This window comes from Gavia stellata, chromosome 1 (genome assembly GCF_030936135.1).
Source record: "Gavia stellata isolate bGavSte3 chromosome 1, bGavSte3.hap2, whole genome shotgun sequence".
NCBI classification, from domain to species: Eukaryota; Metazoa; Chordata; class Aves; order Gaviiformes; family Gaviidae; genus Gavia; species Gavia stellata.
The window spans coordinates 129,764,350-129,786,394 of NC_082594.1; the positions used below are offsets into that span (position 1 = coordinate 129,764,350).

At 41.4% G+C, this 22,045-nt stretch overlaps 1 protein-coding gene across 1 annotated transcript in view; it reads left to right on the top strand.

Annotated features, from left to right (window-relative positions):
* The window catches only part of CFAP91 (cilia and flagella associated protein 91), a 30,372-nt gene extending 8,775 nt beyond the window's left edge, over nucleotides 1–21,597 (top strand). The window contains exons 8-18 of the mRNA XM_059822930.1: nucleotides 324–481; nucleotides 742–924; nucleotides 1,033–1,175; nucleotides 7,295–7,411; nucleotides 10,297–10,368; nucleotides 11,929–12,075; nucleotides 15,026–15,247; nucleotides 16,522–16,670; nucleotides 17,891–17,982; nucleotides 21,162–21,481; nucleotides 21,563–21,597. Coding sequence (XP_059678913.1) covers nucleotides 324–481; nucleotides 742–924; nucleotides 1,033–1,175; nucleotides 7,295–7,411; nucleotides 10,297–10,368; nucleotides 11,929–12,075; nucleotides 15,026–15,247; nucleotides 16,522–16,670; nucleotides 17,891–17,982; nucleotides 21,162–21,463 — 1,585 coding nt within the window. The 3' untranslated portion in view covers nucleotides 21,464–21,481; nucleotides 21,563–21,597. The remainder of the gene's footprint in view (nucleotides 1–323; nucleotides 482–741; nucleotides 925–1,032; nucleotides 1,176–7,294; nucleotides 7,412–10,296; nucleotides 10,369–11,928; nucleotides 12,076–15,025; nucleotides 15,248–16,521; nucleotides 16,671–17,890; nucleotides 17,983–21,161; nucleotides 21,482–21,562) is intronic.
* Nucleotides 21,598–22,045: the final 448 nt, after the last annotated feature.

Consider the following 22,045-nt stretch of genomic DNA (forward strand, 5'->3'; position numbering starts at 1 on the left):
CTTTATTTCTTTTAATTATTGACTGAATAGAGAAGGAACAAGAAGGTTTAGGGGATTGGCTGAAGGGTACAAGCCTTTTATTTCTGTGAAAATCCCCTGATTTTGGGAAGGGATATTTTTGTTAAATTTAATATAAGAGACTGCTACCACAATACTTTTCACCAGTGCTAAACTCATTTTTTAAAATGAAAGATTAAATACGAGATATGCAATATGAACTGTGTGTAAAGCAGTCAGTTGGTATGTAAGATTTGGTGATGACAGCATTGCACAGAACATTGCAGAGTACAGTAGGTCATACCTGGCCTTTTCTTTTCTTGCAGGTTGCAGGAGATTCGACTGGAAGTCTTAAAGAAGCTTCTGCAGAGGCGAGAGGAGAATCAGAATGAGCTGGATGCCAAGCGCTTGGATGACCACTGGCAAAATTGTCAGAAGGCTAAAGAAGAGAAAATAAAAAAGATTCAGCATGACTGTGCACTGAGTAAGTTTGAAAGACAGGGAGAGAGCAGTATGAGACTTAGTTTTCAGACAAGCCATTTCTATTTTCACAAGGTTGCAGTCTTTATTCAAGATGAAACGGGTTGTTTCCACAATATAGATATGCATGGCCAGCATTTGTTCTGGTCAAACAGGTCATGTTTTTATATTAACTAGCAAAAACTCTTGTGAATTTCCAAAGATACAGCTTTTTTTAGAACTATTTGTATGAAGAACCTTCTGACATTTGTATTTCCTTTTCAGTGCTCAGGAAACTGATAGCTAAGAGGAAGAATGTGATGGGGAAGCTGGAGAAACGAGAGATCATCAAGGAGTATACTGACTTTGCAACACAAACATACGCTCCTATGTCTAGAATTGGTTATTTCCCAGACAACCATTCCGAACGCTATGTGGTAAAAAACTTCTATCTTAACACCTTTGCAGGTAAGGCGTTTTGGAAGACTCAGTTTGTATGAGATACTTAAAATATTAACAGAACTCAAATTTCTCTCCCCAGCACTCCATTACTTAATCGCTGTTTGTATTTCTTAGGACTGTGTGAACTGGAAGCATCTCTCCCAGATTCTGTCACCCAGGTCAAGATTAAAGCTCCAAAACCTAAGTACACCACCACTAAGACTGGATTTATTAAAAGATCAGCAAGGCTAGAGGTGGAGCTGGCACAAGTTCACCAGGTATGGAGCTGCATCCGGCAGCATGTCAGTTCCTCTTAGATCTGAACTGCTCAGAAATGCAATTGGGAAGACACGTGTGTAAGCTTTCTCCCAATTTCCTGGGCTAAATTCCTATTTTCTGTAAGACACCTTCAAGGACAGAATGGATCAAACATTCAGACTGCTGTAGGCATGACCAGTACTGCTCTGGAACTCAGTCTGTCAGTATTCTCTCTCCCTCATATCTGTGCCTCTGCTCCAACCCTATAGAAAACAAGCACAGCTGCTTCTGCCTTCCTGCAGATCAGGTATTTGGATCAGAACATATTATGTCAGTTTGAAATTCTCTCCTGCCATTTGCTCATTCTCGTTTCTCCCTTGCTTTTATATTGCAGAAGTGGCAAGCCTACAGGTTACACTGTCAAACAACTAATAATTCAATAAACCAAACCTGGATTCATACTCTAAATATTCTGTGCATTTTTTAAAATGTACATTTTAAGTACATATTGCAAAAACACCTGCAGCAAAGCGTGATTAAAATGACCCCACTCATAAAATCGGATCAAAATGGTGGATGTACATCACTGTTGTTCCCTAACAACAGCATCTGATTTGCAAACATGCTAATAGTATTTTGCATATCTTAATTTATCACAACTGTTCATGCAGATGAGGTGTCCATATATGCAATTAACCACTGAGGAAAGAAGTGCCTCATTTGCATCTACAATCACAATATTTGTAAATTACATGTACTTTTAAGTACGCTTCTTGTGATGCTGTTGAGGGTTACCTTTTTTTAAAATCAGGCGTATTCTTGGCTGGCTGCTGCATCTCTGAAAAATATTGAACTTCATTTGTAAAGCTTGGCAACTTTCACTTATGCTTTATTTAGTGAAGAAGTATTTCATAATTGGAAATTATGTGTATAGCTTTCTTGGTTTAGTGTAATTTAATAATACTCTCAATGCAGACAGTAACTTTCTGCTAATGAATTTTAAATGAAAATCTTGTTCTGAAAAATCAGTCATATAATCTCAAATTTAAATTCCACTGGATCTTGTAAAAGATGAGACATTGCATCTGATTATTATTCAGAAGGAAAATTTTCAAAGAAAATCTTGAGTGCTACAGGAATTGTTCAAGAAATAAGGACATTAATTCACCACAGTTTTAGAGAAGACGACACAGCAGTATTGAAGGGTTTTGAGTTTGGGTGCTTTTTGCGTAAAATTCAAGCAGTGACTATGTATAATCTGGATCATAACACAGTTCTCATAGGCAGCAGAATGTAAGTCCAAGCTTTCAGAGCTGAATTCCAATTACAGCAATTGTATTCTGTTTGTTCAAAATACTTCTCATGGTTGGAAAGACCACGGTAGAGTGTCTAAACTGTAGTCACAGAGAAGTATGCCCTAGTCCTGGCTGCTCACACAATAACATCTCTTCAAAGAAAAATTGGTGGCCAAAGGGAGGTGGGATGCAGAACAAAAGCAGACAATTCTGCATATTGTGTTTCTTAAATCAATGTAGATCACTTGGTCTACATTGATTTGTACCAGCTGAGGGGTTAACATAAATAATACTCATTTCCTCACCACAAAAAGGCAAATTGTATATTCTTTTAGAATCACAAAGCATTTCCTTTGCAGGCAAAGATGATAAATCCACTATGCAAAATCTAACTGCTGCTTTTAGATACACAGAAGTAGACACCAGACTGGTCGGTCCAGACAAGCAGAAACTACTGACACTGTGAAACACCCAGACTGCCTCAGCCACCGTTAGATTTAAATAAACTTTCTGTTCAGAGCAACAAGAAATTACTGCCCTAGTTAGCGCTTGAGCTCTGTGAGACTGTTACTGGTCACTTCTCCCATCAGAGTCTTTTGCTTCTTAAGTTTGGTGGCTATAGCATGCTCTGGCTTAGCAGGGCCTCTCTGACAGGTCCACCTCATAAGCTGCTGGAGCTGTGAAGAAGAGGGCAGTAAAGGGTGCAGAGTACTTGAGTTAACAGAATTTAGCACTTGAGAGGCCAGCTGTCTGACTACTTGGCATAAAGCAGTCCCAATCGTGCCAACAACCTGCGTCATACGCGGTATGAAAGAGGTTTAAAGCGGGCAATTAGGGATCATCTTGGAAGGGCACTGTGTTGCTTTGCATTATTTCTACTGGTTTTCTCTTCGAAAGCCTCTTTTTAGTGCTGTCTTAGCACACCTAATCTATAAATTTTCTCCCATAATCCTAGAAATAAAGCATAACTCTAGAAAATTCAGAGAGTACACAGTGTTCTAGCTCTCGAATGAGTTTCTTTCATTTTCCCTGGATAATCTGTGGAAGGAGGTGGCAAATGGAGGAGGAGTGCTAGATTTTGGCCTCAGAAATAATTAATTTTAATAAAGGAAGTTTCCAAGGCTTGCTTCTCTGGCCAAACAAGAGGCAAGATGGACTAGTCCTCCTCATTATGTTCCTCTGGGTTTGCCATATTGAGGGTTTTCCTAAGCTTAAAGCTTGTAAGAAGGGATAAGCAATTATCCAAGGAACTACAGAAAGGATCTGTGTCCTCTTGAGAATAAGAACCATCTTCCTCCAGACTTGAAACTAAGCCAAAAATAAATGATTTTAGAAGCAGACTTTTTGAGGACCATCCTGAAGCCTTCTACAGGAGTATTATGTACACTCAGTATTCTTTGAATAATTCTCTAAAACAAGAGAGCGTGGCAGAAACAGGGGTGACCCAGGATTTACAGTAAAAACAATGATCTGTATCTTAAGCCAGATCTGTAAAAGGACAAGGAAAGCTAGTTCCTAGCCAGCACAGATGACTGTGCTTTAAGAAATGTAAGTGAGCCATTATATAGGCAGCCTTGTGTGAAAATCCAAGGCATTGAGAAGGTAGCATATATAGGTAATTACCGTAGGAAAGAAGTGCAACTAGGTAACTGAATACACCAAGGAACGGAGGAGCTGCTAGAAGAAATCCCAGTGCAGAACAATGCATGACTTTAGGCTGACCCTGTGTGCTCTGCTGACTCAAGAGGGGTGAAGTGTCAGGTAGTTTCAAAGTGCTGGATCAAGATGATGTCAGAACAAAGAAGCTCTCACCTCAGCATTAAGTGCAACTCTCATTCCTTTATCCGGTTGCTGGAAGAAGGTAGAGAAGCAGGGGCGCCAGGAATGTCTCTGGAGAAAATCCCTGCCAACTTCAAAGCGTAGGAAAACCTGTTCAAGCAGTTATTTCATCAAGAACAGATCTCCAGCACAGTGTTAGTTGGCTCGTGCTCAGACAAGCTCAAAGAGCTATTATGTCAGTCTTGATCAGCCAAGATGCAGCAGCCATGCTGCATTGCAAAGTAGGTAGTCAGTCTGTCCTTGATGATCTCACCTTCTTCATTCGCGGACAAAAAGGAAGAAAGCGAAACATAATTGTATACTCTATGCTGTACACGAAAATAAAATATACCTAGTCTCTTGTGAAAAGGAGAGGATCACAGAGAAAGAAGGATGGAATCTAAAGAATTATTTCTTTGAACAGAGAGTTGTTTCTCAAGCCACTATCCTGTCAAGAGTTCTGCTTCTATCAGAAGCTAGCAAAGAAGCGAAAGCATATGGCTAGAAGCATGGGTGCCATTTGCTGTTCACTGCATTTGCCAGGAAAATGAAAAGGAGATGAACTGGGTGGTCCTTCACTGTCCAGTCCAACCGGATTATACCATGACTCTGAACCTATTACCTGAAAAAAGTAATGTAGTCTATCTCAAAAAAATTAGAGTGTGATGCATAGGCAGTAACGTTTGAAGTATGCTGTTCAGAAATTTAGCACTTCTTTCTTTTTAAAGAAAGTATTTTACAGCGATTCTTGGGCCCTGGTCTCCCTATTTCAAAAAATGGTAACTTGTTGAATTAGGCAAAACCAGTTATGCAAAAAACATATTTTCTTTTTCTTTTCTTATGTTAAAGTCTTAAAATAACTTAAAACCTCAGATTAGAGAAAGCAAATGGTAAGCAGTTTTGACTTAGTAAAGATAGTAAAGCAGGCACTAGACTGTGCTGACATAAAAATGTAAAACCACTTCTGGGAGCTGCAGTATTTCTCAAATCTACATTAATAAGAATTCCCTCTTATCCGAAATGCTCATAGATTTTTCTGTCTTTAAAAGTTGTTATTCTGGTTGTATTTTGTTATTCTGGTTAGCAAGAAATATTTTTGGAGGCTAAGGTTTTATTAGAAAAATTCTTATGAATGCAACATTGTACTAATAAACATAGGAGCCATTGTTTTCGAAAGAATCACAAATACAGCAGCTTTTTTCTTTCAATTTCTCCCCCCATCATGCAAAACACCTTATAAATCATAGCAAGCACTGTTATAATCTTCATGCCAGAGAGCTCTAAGGTCATCAAATACAAGAAACAGTTCAGAAAATCTCTCAACATTTTTGAGCTATAACCATTTCACGTGGCTTATAAGCAGTTTATAGGTTTTAATTCTTGCAGTATTAACACGGTCCATTTCAGAAGTTTTCAATAATAAAGCATTTTATCCCCTCCACCTAGAAATCGCTCTCCTTTTCTGAAGCAATTAGTTATCCTGGCCTGAAAAGTCAGATCCAATATGCAAGAAGAGTTTTGAACAATGACCACTGGAGTTTCAAAACTTCATTAATTTCACTGTTAAATTCTGTGCAAGCACCATCAATTTCCTGTTAAGTGAGAGAGAAATTCATCATGGGATTTTTTTCTTACATTTTTCTTAAGTTTTTCTTTGGTTTCTCTCCCTAGTGAAATACTGTATTTGAACATTTGAAAGAGAGAGAGTGAGAAAAGAAAAAGGCACACTTTTCCGTGCTGGAATATGTCTGTTCTTTCAGTAATAAAGACTACAGATCCAACCTATACAGTAGTAGGATTATCATTTTGAAGGAGCTTTAAACATACATACTCTCTTCCCTGTTCTTTGCGAGCCGGTGTGATGTCCTACAGCAAGCAAGCATTGCCTTGCAGTTGGAAATTATTATCTGAATATCTTGTTCTAAGTAGCTTGCGATATGAAGTTGGAAGGACTTTGGTTCCCTAAACAGTTTGAAAATGTCTTGAAAGAGTTGTGGCTGTGGTGCATTTCCACTCCTAGCCTGTTTTGGCTGACAAGGTTGGGCATCTGCCACCAAAGAGCTGCGAGCAAGATAAAACCCACTATTAATGGGCTTGTGGATTTTCTTGGTAGAAGGAAGTTCTCAGGCAAGTTAGTTTCCCTTTCACCCTTAGTCCACTCGTACAGTTGCTGTGGGTGCCAGTGGGCTGCTGGGCAGTTGCAGATGAGCAGAGTAGAGTTTCAAGACATATTTGGCAAGGAAGGGGTCCTGGGTCATTTGGTTCACCCCTGCGCATTAACAGCGTATCATACAAAGAGGTTTCACTGAGGAAGGGCCACAGAACAGTGACAAAATGCTCTTCAGATGACCCCCTTCATAAAACCTCCTGACCGCATAACGTTTCTAACCCGCAGTAACAAGCATTATACCTATAGTTAAAGGCAAAGAGTTATAACCAGTCTGTAGTGATATGTAAACCCTAAATAAATTGTGATATTCCTACCCATTTTTCATGTTTTAAAAGAATCTTACCTCTAGCTTACAGTAAAATAATTAATGTTTTTGTCATTGCATAAGGGAAGTAACGCACACAACTGCCTCTGCTTGCATATGGGTCAGTGTTTAATTGGTTCAATGAAATTCCTGTTTTAAAATGAAAAAAATAAATCTGAAATATGCTTTTACTTAACAATGTATTATATTAGTGAGTAATTTCGCACCGATTTTAGATTAATTTTAGGTGACTCACCCTATGCAATTGCTGATTACTTCCTTGTAAATATATAGTAAAATAACTTCCACGTCCTTCTTACGTATGACTTCGAAGTTCCCATCAGTATCTTCTGACCAACCGATAGCCTCATCTCCTGACCATATGCAGTTTTTCAGTTCACGTGCAGTAAGAAATAGAAGCCACAAGCCTGCAAAGTGCAAAATACTTTCAGCTCCCTGTAGTCAGTGTGATCAGCAACAGTCAGCATCTGGAGGACTGGACTGTGTTGTTCTATGTAGCCCAGTTTTGATTAAATTGTATGTCCATTCCAGGCACTACTGGAGAAGAAGAATAAAGTCAAGGAGCCAAAGAAGCCCCTCTGTTTCCTTGAAAACATAGAAAAGCCTGTTCCTCGGCCACCCACTCCAATCCTGGAAAAACCATCAATTGTAAGTGGGCTGGTTTTAGCACTTTTTTTTTTCCTATTGATCCCTGATTGTTTCCTACGCGGTTGTTAAAGGAATGCCCAGAGAAGGAAAGAAGTAAGCTTTATTTTTTTGTGTGCATTCATGTTAGAAATAGGCATCACTATTTCTTAAGACTCTCTTAGGGTCTCTTTATTCTATAGAGATACTGGCAGCCAGAGAATTGAAAATCTTTATAATATCTGTTGGCCAAATCCTTAAATGAACTTTATTTTATAAAGGCATAAATTAGTAGACATGTTATTCCCTTGTTCTTGGGTAACAAAAAGGCAGAATCATATTATTATTATTATTATTCAATGTCTTCCAACCTTCTGATGTGACAACACTATTGTAATCTAGTGGAGCAATTAAGTTTAGTCCCACTGAAGTCAGTGAAGCTCTGGGCGCTTAGCACTGAGCATGCACTTCATTAATTTGCAGGAGTGAAGCTCTTGTCATCATGCAGGATGCAGTCTTTGATGAGCATGTTTCAGTTCACAGAAGATGATTCTTCTGTAGAGACTGAAATAGCAGTAATGATGTGTCATGGGGGATGTGATGCACTGTAGGAAAAAAACAACTTTTTAGGGGAGCTGCAACTTCTTTTCCTTTCTTAAAGTAACGTACTTAGGAGGTGGTTGCCCCAGTGGATTGCTTTGTCTGCTTATTAACACCATTTTCATGATGTAGTAAGAATCAGACACCACTACCATTTAAACTTGTGAATTCAAGAGTCACACAACCATGGAAGTGAGAGACAGAAAGTCTTATTAGATCATCCATGCTGTCTTCCTTTGTGCAGTGTGATGTCCTATGGTTTATACAGTCTATTTTAAGATTACTAAAACAAGAATATCTCCTTGGGAAAAGCTTTCCACAGCTTTACTAACTCCTAGGTATTACATACTGTATTGCAGTGGTAGATTTACACTATTTAGATTTACCAGTTTAGCAGATTGTTAAGTATTTCCAGGTAAAATGGAAAGAAATCAGAAAGATTTATCCACCAGTTGTAGTCATTCTTGAATGTGTTTACAGATTATATTTTTTTTAAAGAGTTCCAATACAGTAGAATTCCACATAAATGAATTCTGTCAACATTCGGTTTATTTTTAAGTATCTTTATGTGTGAACACATAGAAGAGTGGACCTCTCCAGTGAAGCTCCATCTGTAAAATCAGGCTACTTCAGCCACTGAAGAGCAGCACTAACATCTCCTGCCTTACAGAATCCACGTAAAGTTTCTCCTACCAGTTGGCTGTGAGGAGCACTGAAAGCAAAGCTCTTCTCTGTTGCTAATGCTTCTCTTCCTGCCACACATAGATATGGCTGTGAGGAGCACTGAAAGCAAAGCTCTTCTCTGTTGCTAATGCTTCTCTTCCTGCCACACATAGATAAAGTACCAACTTCAGCCTGCTCCTAGATCTTTCTATATCCTTATTTCCTTTTTTTTCCCCCTGCAGGGCATGATAGGCTTTCCATCTCCCCGTATTCTTTCCTGCTGGTCTGTAGCAGGGAGATGGAAAAGTTGATAATTACCCTTGCTAAGGCATCATTTGCAGCACTGAACAACAGAAGTACAGAAAAATGCACCCCACAAAAATTTAAACCAAATCTTAGTTTATATCAAACCAAGCAGTTTGGCTTACCTGTCCAGTATACGTGCCATCTCCATTTCCAAAACTCTGTCCTGAAGGGCTTTCACACTGTAGCCTGGTGATACGGTCAGTTTAGCTCTCTAACTTGACTGGAAATTCATCCCTTCTTTCCAGATGAAAAGAACATACCTAATCATAAGGCAGTCCTTTGGCTAATTCTGCTTTGCTCCTTCTGGGTGGTGGTGTGGAAAGGCAGGAATGCTTCCTTTTTGCTTTTGGAAAACTTTATCTTCACACCTAAGAAAAAACAGATACTAAGATTCAAGCCCACACCACTTCTCTCATCCCACGCTCTTCCCTGTTTTTCCAGCACCTCTAAAATACCACATTTCAATGCAGACCTCATATGCTCTTCATTAAAAAATCTTCCTTGCAATTTTTAGATTTCTTTTTATTTTTCCCAGGCACCCAATGGGCTTTTTACTTCTGCTACTGTCTACTCCAGACTAGAAGACCCCTCAGCAAGAAAAAATGCTGCCAGCTGTGCTTCCTCTATTTAAAATAAGCCTTTTTTTTTTTTTTTTCTTCCTCCTATGGTCATGTTCCCTTTCCCACTATGCTCTATCATTCTTCCAAGTTTGTACCAGTCACACAATGCTAGGTCAGTAAAGTTCTCAAAGAGACAAATCATAATATAATGTAATTAATTTTACTTCCAAACTATCACTTTCTGAGTTTTAAATTTACTGAGTTACTCTGATAAAGGTCACCACTGGAATAAATATCAAAAGAAAAATTGTGTATGTTCCCTTTTAATTTAATCCTTTTACTTATGGTTAACAGCTCTCTTGTACCTCCTTCAATAATAATTCTATCCCCTTAGTGTCTTGACCTGTTAAATTAATGTAGCTGATGCTCATTTTGCAAACTCAGATTCAGTCAAGCTACAAACAGTACTTCTAACGCATACAATAATTTTCTCCATCAACATCTCCTTGTCATTAGGTACTCATCTCTAAAGACCCTCTAAAATCTCAGATAGAATCTAATTATGCAGCCTTTCTCCCCCACCTCTTGTAAAACATGGAAGTACGGATTATTCTGACTCACCTTCCTTTCCCTAGAAATTCGAAGAACGGTGTACAGAAACAACTGAGAAAAAGCTGGATGTGACTTAGACTTTTTGATAGTTAGATGGATAAACTATAGAAATCTCAGTCTCCAAGGAAATAATTAATTATTGTGTGGATATTTGTTTTGTTTTGGCAGGAGGAAGAGGAAACAGAACTGGCAGTGATCTGTCTGCAGAAGTTGCTCCGAGGCAGGGCTATTCAGAACATGGTATTCTGTGTCTATTTGTTTATGTCTGTCTTCAGAATGATGGTGGGAATGATTGAAAGTATGTTTGCAATCTTTCTTCTACAGCACTAATTAAGGGTAATGAGGCTTGTGCAGCATATCCTCCTGTATGTTATCTGGAGTCCTTCAAAGCTGAAGTCTTTGCTCTCTAGCCCAAATTTCTTACAGAAACTTCTGGGTTCCTACACTTACTTGTCTGTGAGTGTCTCCCTGTTCCTGCCGTCCCCTACACTCAGCTGTTTAATTAGATGCTTCATAGCAGAATTACTCAATTGGCAAATTCTAGACTAGATCTGGGCCGTAAGTACATTTTGCCTTGATTATGCCAAGATCCCAGGCACAAGAAACCTCTTACATCCCGGCAGGGTGGCTTGTATTTCATACCATCTTTCCAGTTCCCTGCGATGGTGAGCTGAACCTTAGATGAGGAGCAACTGAAGCATACCACCATGATTTCCAGCAAATGCAGGACCCATCATTCTGCTTTCAGTGGCACAGAAGTGGGTCTAGGTAAAAATTGAGTAGCCATACTTCGTGGGCTTTATATTAAGCAAGTCTATCACTTTTGATCAGACCAGTCCAGAAGGTTTGTTGTCATGCCTGCTGAGAATATAATTGATAGTCTCTCTTGCACTAACTATTTAACGTTTGTGAAGTGTTCCCGGCGGGACCCTGACCTGAGCTTTAGCAAATGATACAATACTGTGAAAGTGGCTTGAGGTGGAATATAAACTTCTCAAGTCTTCTCCAGTTCTGTGGTGATCTATGAGAAGGATGTTCGATGCCATTGCAGGACTGTTGAATTTCACATCATGAAACATCCCATCATTTTAGGAATCTGCTTCCAGCTACTACTGGATCAGAAATATATGACTCAGTTGGAGAATGACGTGAGCACGGTTGAGTGATCCTTTGTTGCTGTTGGAAGTCCTGTTGGAAGAGAGGGGGAATGCAAATAAGACAGTGTCAGGGAAGGACTGGGCCACATAACCCCATAACAGGGACAGCAGCAGTTTCAACAACCTCCCCACCAATTTATTGCTTTGAGCAGTTGCTGGACTCCCTCAAAACAAAGGTCAGAGAGCAGTAGATGTTGAAACAGGAGACATCTAACCCTGGACTGAGGAGAAGGGGCAATGCTTACGCTGGGAAGCTTTGACATTGAGGCTGGTATAACAGGATATCCAGAAGGCTCTTGCCCTTTTCACTTGACATTGGTAGTGTTGTTCCGCATTCCAGTGGTTTGAGTTCTGGGTGAAGCCAAACAGAATTAAAAAATATATATATAATAAAGTAGCAAAGGATCATCTATACTCCACAGCAGAAGGTCTCAACTTTCATCTTCTATGCAGGAGAGTTTAGGCAAGATGTACCTGACAGCTGTAGTGTTTGCCTAAATGGGGCCACAAATTCGTTACGGCAAACCAGGTCTTGGAAACAGCTGACCTTGCAACTCGGAGAAAAAGACCGTGCTCTGCTGGCAAAACATGTTGATCCATATTCTCCATTTAATATGCTTGGTTGTTTAACTTTATTTTAAAGATGTTCGAAGGGAAGGAGAAGCGGCTGGAACTGATCCGAGAGCTGCGCACCACTCATGCACTCCAGGAGGATGGACAGCTGCTGTTGAAGGCAGAGGAGCAAATGACACTGGCTCTACAGCAACAGCGTGACTTGCAAATGCACAAGGTTTGCCTGTATAGATGGAAAGGCTGATTCACAACACTGTCCTGACCAGGCAGTCCGTGCTTGCAATACCACCAGCACTCTCCCATTTAATTTCTTTGGTTTTTTCTATTATCCACAGCACAGAAAGCACCCCAAGTAACAAAAATGCTCTCCTAGCACAGGCCAAGCATTGAATGCCTGAGGGGCTGAAATTGCTCTCTCACTGCTGTGGGGGCTCTGGGGAATCTCAGAAACAGACTGAGGCACCCTGACCACAGCTGCTACCCAGGCTACACTTGCTTTGTTTGCAGACAGAGCATGCACTTATATTTACAGGGCTTTGAACAAACTGCATTGTCAGACAAAACTCAGTTTTCCCACATTTCAATCCATTTGACTGATGCTGTGACCTGGCATCACAATACATGCTTGTCACTCACATCTGTCAGATATTTTACTGAATGTGTGTTACTGCTCTGTCATTTCCCTGTTCCTTTTCTGGCTTTGCACATTCTCAGGCTCTTCCTCAGGCATAAAACATCACAAAAAAATGCCAAAGCGGACTTGCTTTTTAAATCTTGCTGGGCTCGAGACTTCTAGGAGCTTAGCAATGGTGTCACATTCTTGTACTTGCCGCTGTTATGGAGAGCAGAGAAATTTTGGGCTCCATCCTCTGCCAAGGATCTAGTGAGAGCTGGGGATGCAAATTCCTGTCCTATTTCCTTGCACAGCTACAACCTTCCAGAGCAAAGTGAATCAAATGGCAGATGCTGGTCTGAAATGGATCATAAAGAAATTTTGTCCAGGCTCCACTGCATCTCAGACACACAGTATCTCCCACATTCCTGCAGATTTTCCTATAGTTTTTACTACTCTCCTGTTTTTTCAGGGACCAGCTGTGAGGCAATTCTGCAGGTTCTAGATTATGATAACAGCATCCGCTGGCCCGCTGGCCTGGCAGAGGTGAAGCCGAATCACTGCTTCCTGCTGGGTGGGCAGCAACAGAATTTCCCCTCAGATGTCAGTAAAAATTGAACTGGGTGACTATGTTTTACTGTTTGTCATTTCCAGATGCTCCCTCATACACAGGGAGCCCAGGTGCGGAATGCAGGAATACAGAATTTTTCTACTGAGGAATTAAGAGAAAAATAAAAGCCGTAGGCATTAGGAACTTGAAATGCTCCTTCTCTTCTGGAAGCCCAGGTGAGAGTGAAGGAGAGAGCAGTTCAGACACCATAATGACATTCATAGAGAAGGAGAGAGAGCAAACGGTAAAGATGCTGACCTCTGATCTCAGAATTTCCTTTTGGGAGAGCCACTATCCCCCTCTGCTGGTATCTACCTCCTCCTCTACTCTTGCTTTTTTTTTATGTCTCTGAAGGCACACAAAAGCTCAGGTCTTCAAACATTTTGAACTTTAAAACTTTCTGGAGTGCTTGTGCAGGATTTTTCTATGTGCGTGGCTATTTTAGAAAGTCAGTCATGACTCACAGTTCTTTAGGTTTTGGTGGTCGCAGTTTTTTTCCTGGGTTGTTTTCCTCCATTTCACACCAGTTTTAGACACAGCACCTGGAGCAATAAAGAGGAAGCAGCATGTTAGTTCCATGTTATCCCTCCCTGTGGGCTGCTGCAGTTACTGCATTGCCATCCTCCATCTTAAACACCCACGGGCTACGCACTGTCACTTCTAGATGTGTGCAACACTGACAATCCTACTTTCTTTGAAACACTGCGTGAGCAAATGGCACAGCAGTATAAGAAAACTGATTTATTACTACTTGTCTGGGATATTTCAGCTCCATTTTGAGTTTTACATTCAGGTCTGCTCTGTTACTGCCTGTTTATTCCAAGAGAGACACAGCATCCCAGTCAGTTCCAGACATTCCCTCCTGCCAAGGACTGTGGCTTCATAGTCCGTACTGGAGATAATGAACTTACCATAGATCTTGTTGCTCTCTGAAGTGCAATCACGCATACCCAACCCATAAAACATGATGCGCTTGGAACAAGGAGTGAATGGCACAGTAACACTGAACACTTGGAATCTAGTCTCAGCTCTGTCACAGACTTTCTGGTTTTCCATTACCTAGAATTTTGAGGTCTCATTTGCACTTCTGCAAACTCAGTATAATTACTGTTGATTTGACTTTGTTAGCAGTTAGTAACTTGTACAGTTTTAGGTAGTAATTCATGGTTGCTGTATTATCTCAGCAAGTTGATTCACTTTGGTTGCATCATGAATGTCCAACCAAAGACGTACCATGTCACTGAGGTGGCTTTGAACTGTAACAGGCATTTTGTATCCTTAGCAGAGGATAGAAATGTGACTGTACTCACAATTGCACAGTTTCCTAAACCTTAATTCAAGCTTCCTACTCATAAAGACTGAGGGTTTACTTTCCAAATGCTAGAAAGAAGCTTCATTTGCAACTTTTGATCCTATTTTTCTGTTCTGGTCTAGCTAAGCTTATTACAGAAAGGTGGAGGGTGTGCAGCTGAAGTCATTTCATTGTCACTTTTATACCTCCCCTTTCTTGGTCTGGGCAGTGGAGCGTTCCCCAGTAACAGGCAGATGGCCTCGGCAACTGTTCTGGTTATACTCATAGCCACAAAAGCAGTTCATAATACCTGGAATAAAGCACTGGAATACAGTGCTTTATCTCCTCCCACCCACGCAAGCATAGGGGCTGCTTGTCCTAGTGTGACTGTATCAGGACTATTCCCACCCTGACTAGCTTTGCTATCTTTTAATCTCTTTATGCCATCAGACCCTATATACAGGAACATTACGTTATGCAGAATCCAGGCCAGCGCATGTAAAAACAACAAGAATGCAAAACTCCTAGGGTTGTCCCGTGGCTGGTCTGAGTGGATGTTGCAGAGCTGTTTCACGTGCCTGTGGTAGTCCTGGGACTTCAACCAACATTCCTGAGGTTTGTGACACAATTCTTTGCATTTTTGTTTTTTAAAGCTGTCATCAGTGGAAAACCACTTGGCCAGGGAAGAAGGAAGGATACTGGTGAACATATTTGATTTCCTGTCCAAAGAGCTGGTGAGGCTGCAAGAAGAACGGAAGATCCACGCTTTTGTCATGCTGGCTGAGAGGCAGAGGCGGATGTGGGAAGCGGAGGAGAGCGGACGTCGTCAGGTGGAAGAGAGGCAGCGTCAGGAAGAAGATGAGATTTTCAAACAGGCAAGAGAGGGAGACTGGCGAGACTGTGGGCAGTTTGTAGGAACTGTCTCCTTGTGGGAAGGTCCAGATGGAAGGGAAGTGCTTCAGCTCTGACTTTGGTGATGGCTAGTTTTAAAATTGAGGGGAAAGGCTTAGTGAAGAGAGGGTAATGCCATTAAATTAAGGATGATCTGAATACCCCTACAGACAGTTCTGTTAGGCATATCATGAACGGATGTAGGTTTCTAAATTTCCACAACAAACACCTATGGAGAACAGATGTACCTAGATCATCTTTAGGAATAATGTTTTGTCAGCACTTGGTCTGTCCAGCAGAACTTTTAGGTGCTCTCCCAGGAAGGATGCCTTTAAGCAAGGTTTTGGAAAGATTTTGCCCCCCACAAGGTGGACTGCAAATAACAACAGGTACAGAAATTATTCTGAAGTAATGATAATGGATAACATAACCTTGAAGTCCAGAAACAAAAATCCTGAATTACCATATTCCATAATTAGTCTATAGTCCTATTCCTATTCCCTAGCTCCTGACTGCATGAAGCATATTTCTCCCAGTTGGAAGGAAGGAGTGGGAGCCTAATTGACTAAACCAATAATTTTCAAACTTTGTGGGAGGAAGTTAATACCAAGAGAGTCTGGCATCATGTTTATTTTTCTTCTAATTTTAGCTTCTCCTCTTATCTTTTCTGCATCTCTGAGTGGGAAGCAAGGAGGGTTCAAAGTGCCATAAGCTTATGCCCTTCAGACTCGCAAAAGGAAAACACCCATTTCTAGAATCTCTCCTCTACATCCATTATAAGGAAACCAATAATTTTATCTTGGTTTTATTCATGTTACTTAGACTGGCTTGATGGAACCTTTTCCTTCAGGATTTGCTTGAATGAAAGCTGACTAATTTACTGAAGTCAATACTGATGGTTATTATTTGGCAGTTGTTGCTTAGGGGACCATGAGAGCTGAGGAAGCAACTGCCATTGCATTCACAGAACTAACCTGCTGCAGCAGAATTGGATCTGTGGATAAGTTTTTCTTCCACCACTGGTTCTTTCCTGCACTTGTTTCTGTTCAATTAGTTCTTGGAAAGAATTATTAGAAAATAAATTTGTCCACAAGTTATTCTTCCCAGAAAGCACCTCTGAAACCAAATCTCCGGCTAGTCTGCCTGAAGTGAAGAGTCTGGTGAAAATCTGTGTTTCTTGCTTCTTTGGAAATCTGCTTCCACCACGCTCCTGGCACAGCAATAGGCAGAGGAACAATCTCTCAGTGTTTTGTTCCAGGTGGTGAAAGTGCACCAGAGCACTATTGACTCCTATTTGGAAGACATTATCCTGAGTAGCATGGAGAACACAGCTGAAGAACAAGCCAGGGAAGAGATTCAGCGAATGGCTGTAGAAATCAATGACATTGCTTATGAAATGGAAAGTCGGTACGTTATTAAATGGCACATTAGAGGCTGTTTACAGCACTTTAGAACCTGCCTGACCATCTGCATCTGTGGTTATGTGTATAATCTAAGACATGGGAAGGGCAGAGCAATACTGTTCATGATCGCTTCGTTAGTGTGACTGCTGTATGGGAACCACACTGTTACTACCTGGTACACACATCATAGAAGTCCATCAGAGCCTTATTTCTATACAGCATGTGCCAGATTCCCTTTGCAAATCACTTGTGGGATCTGTGAATCACCCTTTTTAGACTTCTCCATGCCAATGTGATGCTGTGACTGAGCTTTAAGTGAATCTGGGAACTGCCTAAAGCAATACCCATTCATACTGGTCTTTTCATTTATTTACACTACTACAGAAAATCGGTTTGAAAGAGATGCTAAAAGATACAGCTATACAGAAGGCTTTCATTCTGGGGTGGCTGTTCTTTAAGAAACTGCCAATTTCCATGGGGGTCAGTCATATTGATGGCTGCCTGACAAGGCACTTTGAGTGGAGTAAGTTGTTGAGAACACCACAGTTTTGTCTTTGGCTGGGGCATCAGCAGTGAATACTTTTTAGGACCTGCCAAACCTCCAGTTCAGTTTCTATGCTTTTTTTCTGGAATTGAGCCATAAAAATCCCAGTGACACAGTGACTCTCCTATGGTACAGCAGCTGTGTATTTTGTAACTAGATGAATACAACCAGAATGTTGAAATCCTTGGGGAGAATGAAGCGTAGATAATGAATGCAGCCCCTGGGCCAGTTGGGAACCCACCAAACGCTGGCATGGAAAAGAGCATGGGGCCCAGCCAAATGCAGAGTCACAAAAGGGAAGAATTTAGCAAACTCAGCAATGGGCCAAAGACTAAATTGACAAAGACACAAATCCTCAGAGGTATCTCCGTGTCTAATTCAGTTTGTCATTAGTGGGAACTGGGCTCCTAAATACGTTCAAGGATAAGGAGCCTAGGGTGATCTTCTCCCTGGAAATACTGCTTTCCAATGCAGTATTGGACACATTGGCAGTGCAGTGCAAAGGAGAATAGTCATACTGTCACGTATTATAGGATAAAGAGAGACCCAGCTGACAATTAGCGCCATGACAATACACTCCCTTGAAAATAGTGAGAATATTTACGAGGGACGCCTCTGTTTGCAGAAGTGAGCTGGAGAGAAAATTAAAATACTAATACCACTCTGCATCTCTTCTGTAGTCGAACTCGCCTACAGTCAGAAGAGATTGTAGCAGAGCTCGTTTATGATTTCCTGATTCCAGAAGCTGAGAAAATGTCTGTCAGAGAAAAAGGTAAGGAGTACAGTAACTTTATTCTCTTTGTGAACTGGTTCTCTCTCCTCACTCTAGCTCACTGAAAGGAAAGATGCAGTGCCAAGAGTTGTCTCAGTTCTCTGAGATTCCTCTTTTGCAATCTGCAGGTAGAAAGTTAAGCCCTCTGACCCTTTTTCACCAATTTCCCAGTAGCTTTAGTCTTTTAAAACGGTGGCCTGAATTCAGACCTGATGTCAATTTGGTGTATCTGCAACAATAAAACTACATGAGAAGAAACAGCCCATTGCACCTTCAAAAACAAACTAGGAAAAGTCTCCAAGTAGCATGGCTGTGAATTGTCTATTATATGGCAATTTCTAAAAACTGTGCAAGTCTTTAACAGGCAGATTACTTAAATATATGCGATATGTGGAAGGAAGATTATATGCTTTCCCCCTCCTCCCTCAATTGGTTGAGAGCTAGAAGCAAAGATAAGGTTTTAGGGTTGGCCGTAGTATTTTAAGTAGATAATCTTGCACTTGTAAAGGATGCTTCTGTTTAGCCAAAATGGAATAGCATCTGTCAAAATACAGAAGGGAGGGCCCTGGAAACCTGTGTATTACATTGAGTGTCATGAATAAAGGGCTGTTCTTAACTGGGATGTTTCCACTGACCAGCACACTCAGACCACGACTAAACCAGTCACCCATAGAAAATGGATATAAACTAAGAAAAGCAACTGTATCACAGTAGAGTCTGAAGTGGTCGTTGCCGCAGTGAACTTCTCTGACTTGAGAACAAAGGCACTTCATTGCTTTTTTCCTTGCTTTGTGAATGAAAACACAAACCCTGCAAACACATTTTGTGGTCTCTGAATTGTGCAAACTTTTTTCTTCCTAGTTTGTGTATTTTTGTCGCAACAGCAGCATCTATTCAGCAGCTGGCAATTCTGCAGAAGCTTACATCAGCTCCCTTCTCCTTAGCCCTGCTTCTGCAAGCCTACCAAAGCAGGTGATGTAATTTTAGTCAATGAAGCCTGCAGCTGAGGCACTAACACACGCAGGTTAGCCTGTCTCAGAAAGGAGAAGAGAAAAAGAAGACCTGGAGATCGCCTAGGATTCTGGACATACAGAGGTACCAACAAGGAAGAAAATATGTGCTGGGCTTAAATGCAACAGCAGCTGATGAACAAAGCACTTCAGAAGCACTCTCAAGCAACAGAGGAAGAAAAATCTTCAAAATCTGTGATAGCTACAGTGGGTTTGCCTGGAAAGCAGAGCTAGACCCAGGCAAAAATGAAAGTGGATGCTAGAGGAAGAGCTAGAGCAGTAGGTGATAAAGTACAAGACCTCCTTCAAATGTGGTCAGGTGAAATTTGCCACAATATTCTTGTGACAGCAGGCATCAAACGTCTGGAAGAGACGTGGCTCATACTCTCTTCTGCTATTGCTGCATGGGATGGAGGGGACTCCATACACTTAAGAGAGAGGTTAATGTACGGTCTGATGAGCACACCCTGCCGTAAACCTCCTGCACAGTGAAAGGAAGCAGAATCAGTAACTGTTCCATGTAAATCCAAAGGAAATAGTATCAAAGAATGGCATTAGATCTCACAAGCACATCAGTGTATTGCATTTCTGTGGCAGCTTTTAAAGCTTTCCCTATCGTGAGCCAGATTATTTATTATTATGAAACTGTGTTTTATAGCAACATGGCACATGCTTGAGCAGACACCTTGCTTGAAATGAGCAGGAAGTGATCTAAGAGCGCAGTTTGTCTGGCCTGCCAGAGGAGCAAATCCATTCGTAGAACAAAGATTTGAGGACCTGCAAGTTCAGTCTTTGCCTGCACTTTAGCTTCCCCTTAAACATCTCTGTTTTGCCATTACCTGGTCTTTTCTTCTTTTTTTTTTTCTCCTCTTTTTGTCACATTCCTATGCATAAAAGCAGGGATTATCCAATACTGGCTTATCATGAAACTTCTCTGCACCTCATTTCTGAACCCTCCCTCATAGGAAGTAGAAGTCAATGTGCTGATATGAAAAAACTTGCTTTTAAAAGGACAATCACTCACCAATTTGAGCCTGCTTTCTTTTAGCTGGAATTCACTGTGGATGGAGGAAGGGACCGCAGCAATACCAGGAGAGTATTCCTGGTATATTTGATGCAGTTCATGCACATATGATGGAAGCCAAAATGCCTTGGGTAGAGAAAGCTCTCCTGGGAATTGAGAGCTGGCTGGTGAAGGTCAGCTTTTCAAATGCAAGTGAGATCCAGTTGCATTCAGTGTCGACAAAATGGACCTGGGAGATGGATAAACATAAAGAGAATGGGTTAGTAATGTTGGGCGACTGAGTCAGTGACAGCATGCAGAACTGTATGACAGCATGCAAGACATCAGTGGTTCAGATTCACAGTTAAAGTACAGCTCAGCCTTACAACATGAACAGACCAAAGCAGCAAGGAAGTCTTGGACTGTTGCAAGGCAGTGACACGATGAGAGCCAAAGCTCATTCCTGCAACATTCCGTACACCCTCCTTACAGGCACGCAGTATCTCAATCCCCATGTTTACCAGCATCTTAAGTCTAGAGAGAGAAAGAGGGAACAAAGAATAGTGAAGAGCAATGAAGAGAATTGTGGGGTGAATGCTTTGGCTCGAGTCATTATTTCCCAAGAGGTGGGCTGGAAATACATGCAAACGAGATTGAATGAAAACTGTAAAACACAGTAAAGAACAATCCTTCAGTAGCAAAAGGGAGATGGTAAGGTAGGTGACTTAATGTGTCTATACTGTTTCCAGGTCTTACTCTGAACTCAGAAAGAGTTTCTCAGTGCAGGCAAAATCATAAGACAGGAGAGGACAGATTTCAGCTCCAGTCTTCCAGAGACCTGCTGCAATTAACAGACACTGAAGGAGAAGTTATTTTAAAGCCTGATAACACATCCTGGGCAGCTATGCCCTAAGCTGGAAAGGAAAACACTTTGGCTGTGCTTCCCACTGTGGGGGGCTAGTCTTCAAAGTGAAATGCAAAGTTGGTTGCTGCTATTAGGTGGCAGTAGAACACTTTCAGCCGAAGTTAGAAGGGCGTGATTTTTTTCCCTGGGATAGGCTTTTCCACAGCTGCAGGAAGGCTAAAAGCTATCCCTCCCTTCTCGCCTACGGAGAACACTTTGCTGTGCATTTCCAAGTAAAAGCCTTACCTCTTTCTATGCACAGTGAGGCAGTCCCAAAGAAAACACATCTCTGCTGCTCATCAGATTATCCACAGGGGCATAGAGAAGGTAGTGGCTGATCTGGCACAACATCGGGAGGCATCTGGCAGCAAGAAAAAGGAAGATCCTGCTGCTGGGACAGCTAGCGCTGCTTTGAGCGGGACAGCTGCTGGAGCAAGTGCAGCTGGCAGCACTTGCTCTGCCCCAGTTGCACGCGAAGTAGCTGAACTTCCACGCGAAGAAAGCCCAGGAGAGACAGCAGTGAACCCTTCTGGTGGATCAGACAAGGATCCCACAGCCTCCTAGAGACAGAAGGTGAGCCAGGTGAGTTTCCCTTCCCCTCTGCGATTTGAGCTCGGAGCACAGTGAAGGAGAGGGAAGCACATTATATTTACTTTTTTTCAGGGCACCCAGAATGGAAAATCCTCTCTTTCCCTTGGGCTGTCCCTCCTGCTGCCTGCCAGCAACGTTGTCCTGGAACCCCTCTGTATACATTTTGGTGTGGCAGCCCCAGTCCAGCCCCTTCCACCCCCTTCCCAACTAGCTATGGACCTCATTAGCTAATTTTCCTCTTTTGATTATTAAGAGAAACTTGAGTGAGAAAGCAGTGTTAGCATTCCTTGTTTGTTTTCCTGGCACAGACCAATAAAGATCTGCACCTGGGCTTTTGATGGTATTTCCGTGCATCAATGACATTAAATGAGTAAATATTCCAGCAGTGGGAAATTTTTGTGTTGAGACCATACACAGAGTCTTTTCTCAAGCATGTCCCACTGATTTCCTTAGTGGAGTAAAGCGAAGAGTAGCTTCCTGCATTAGCACTGCTATTAATAAAGGGTTGAAGTTGAACGAAAACGGTCAGATCTTGCATCATCTTTTCACATAATT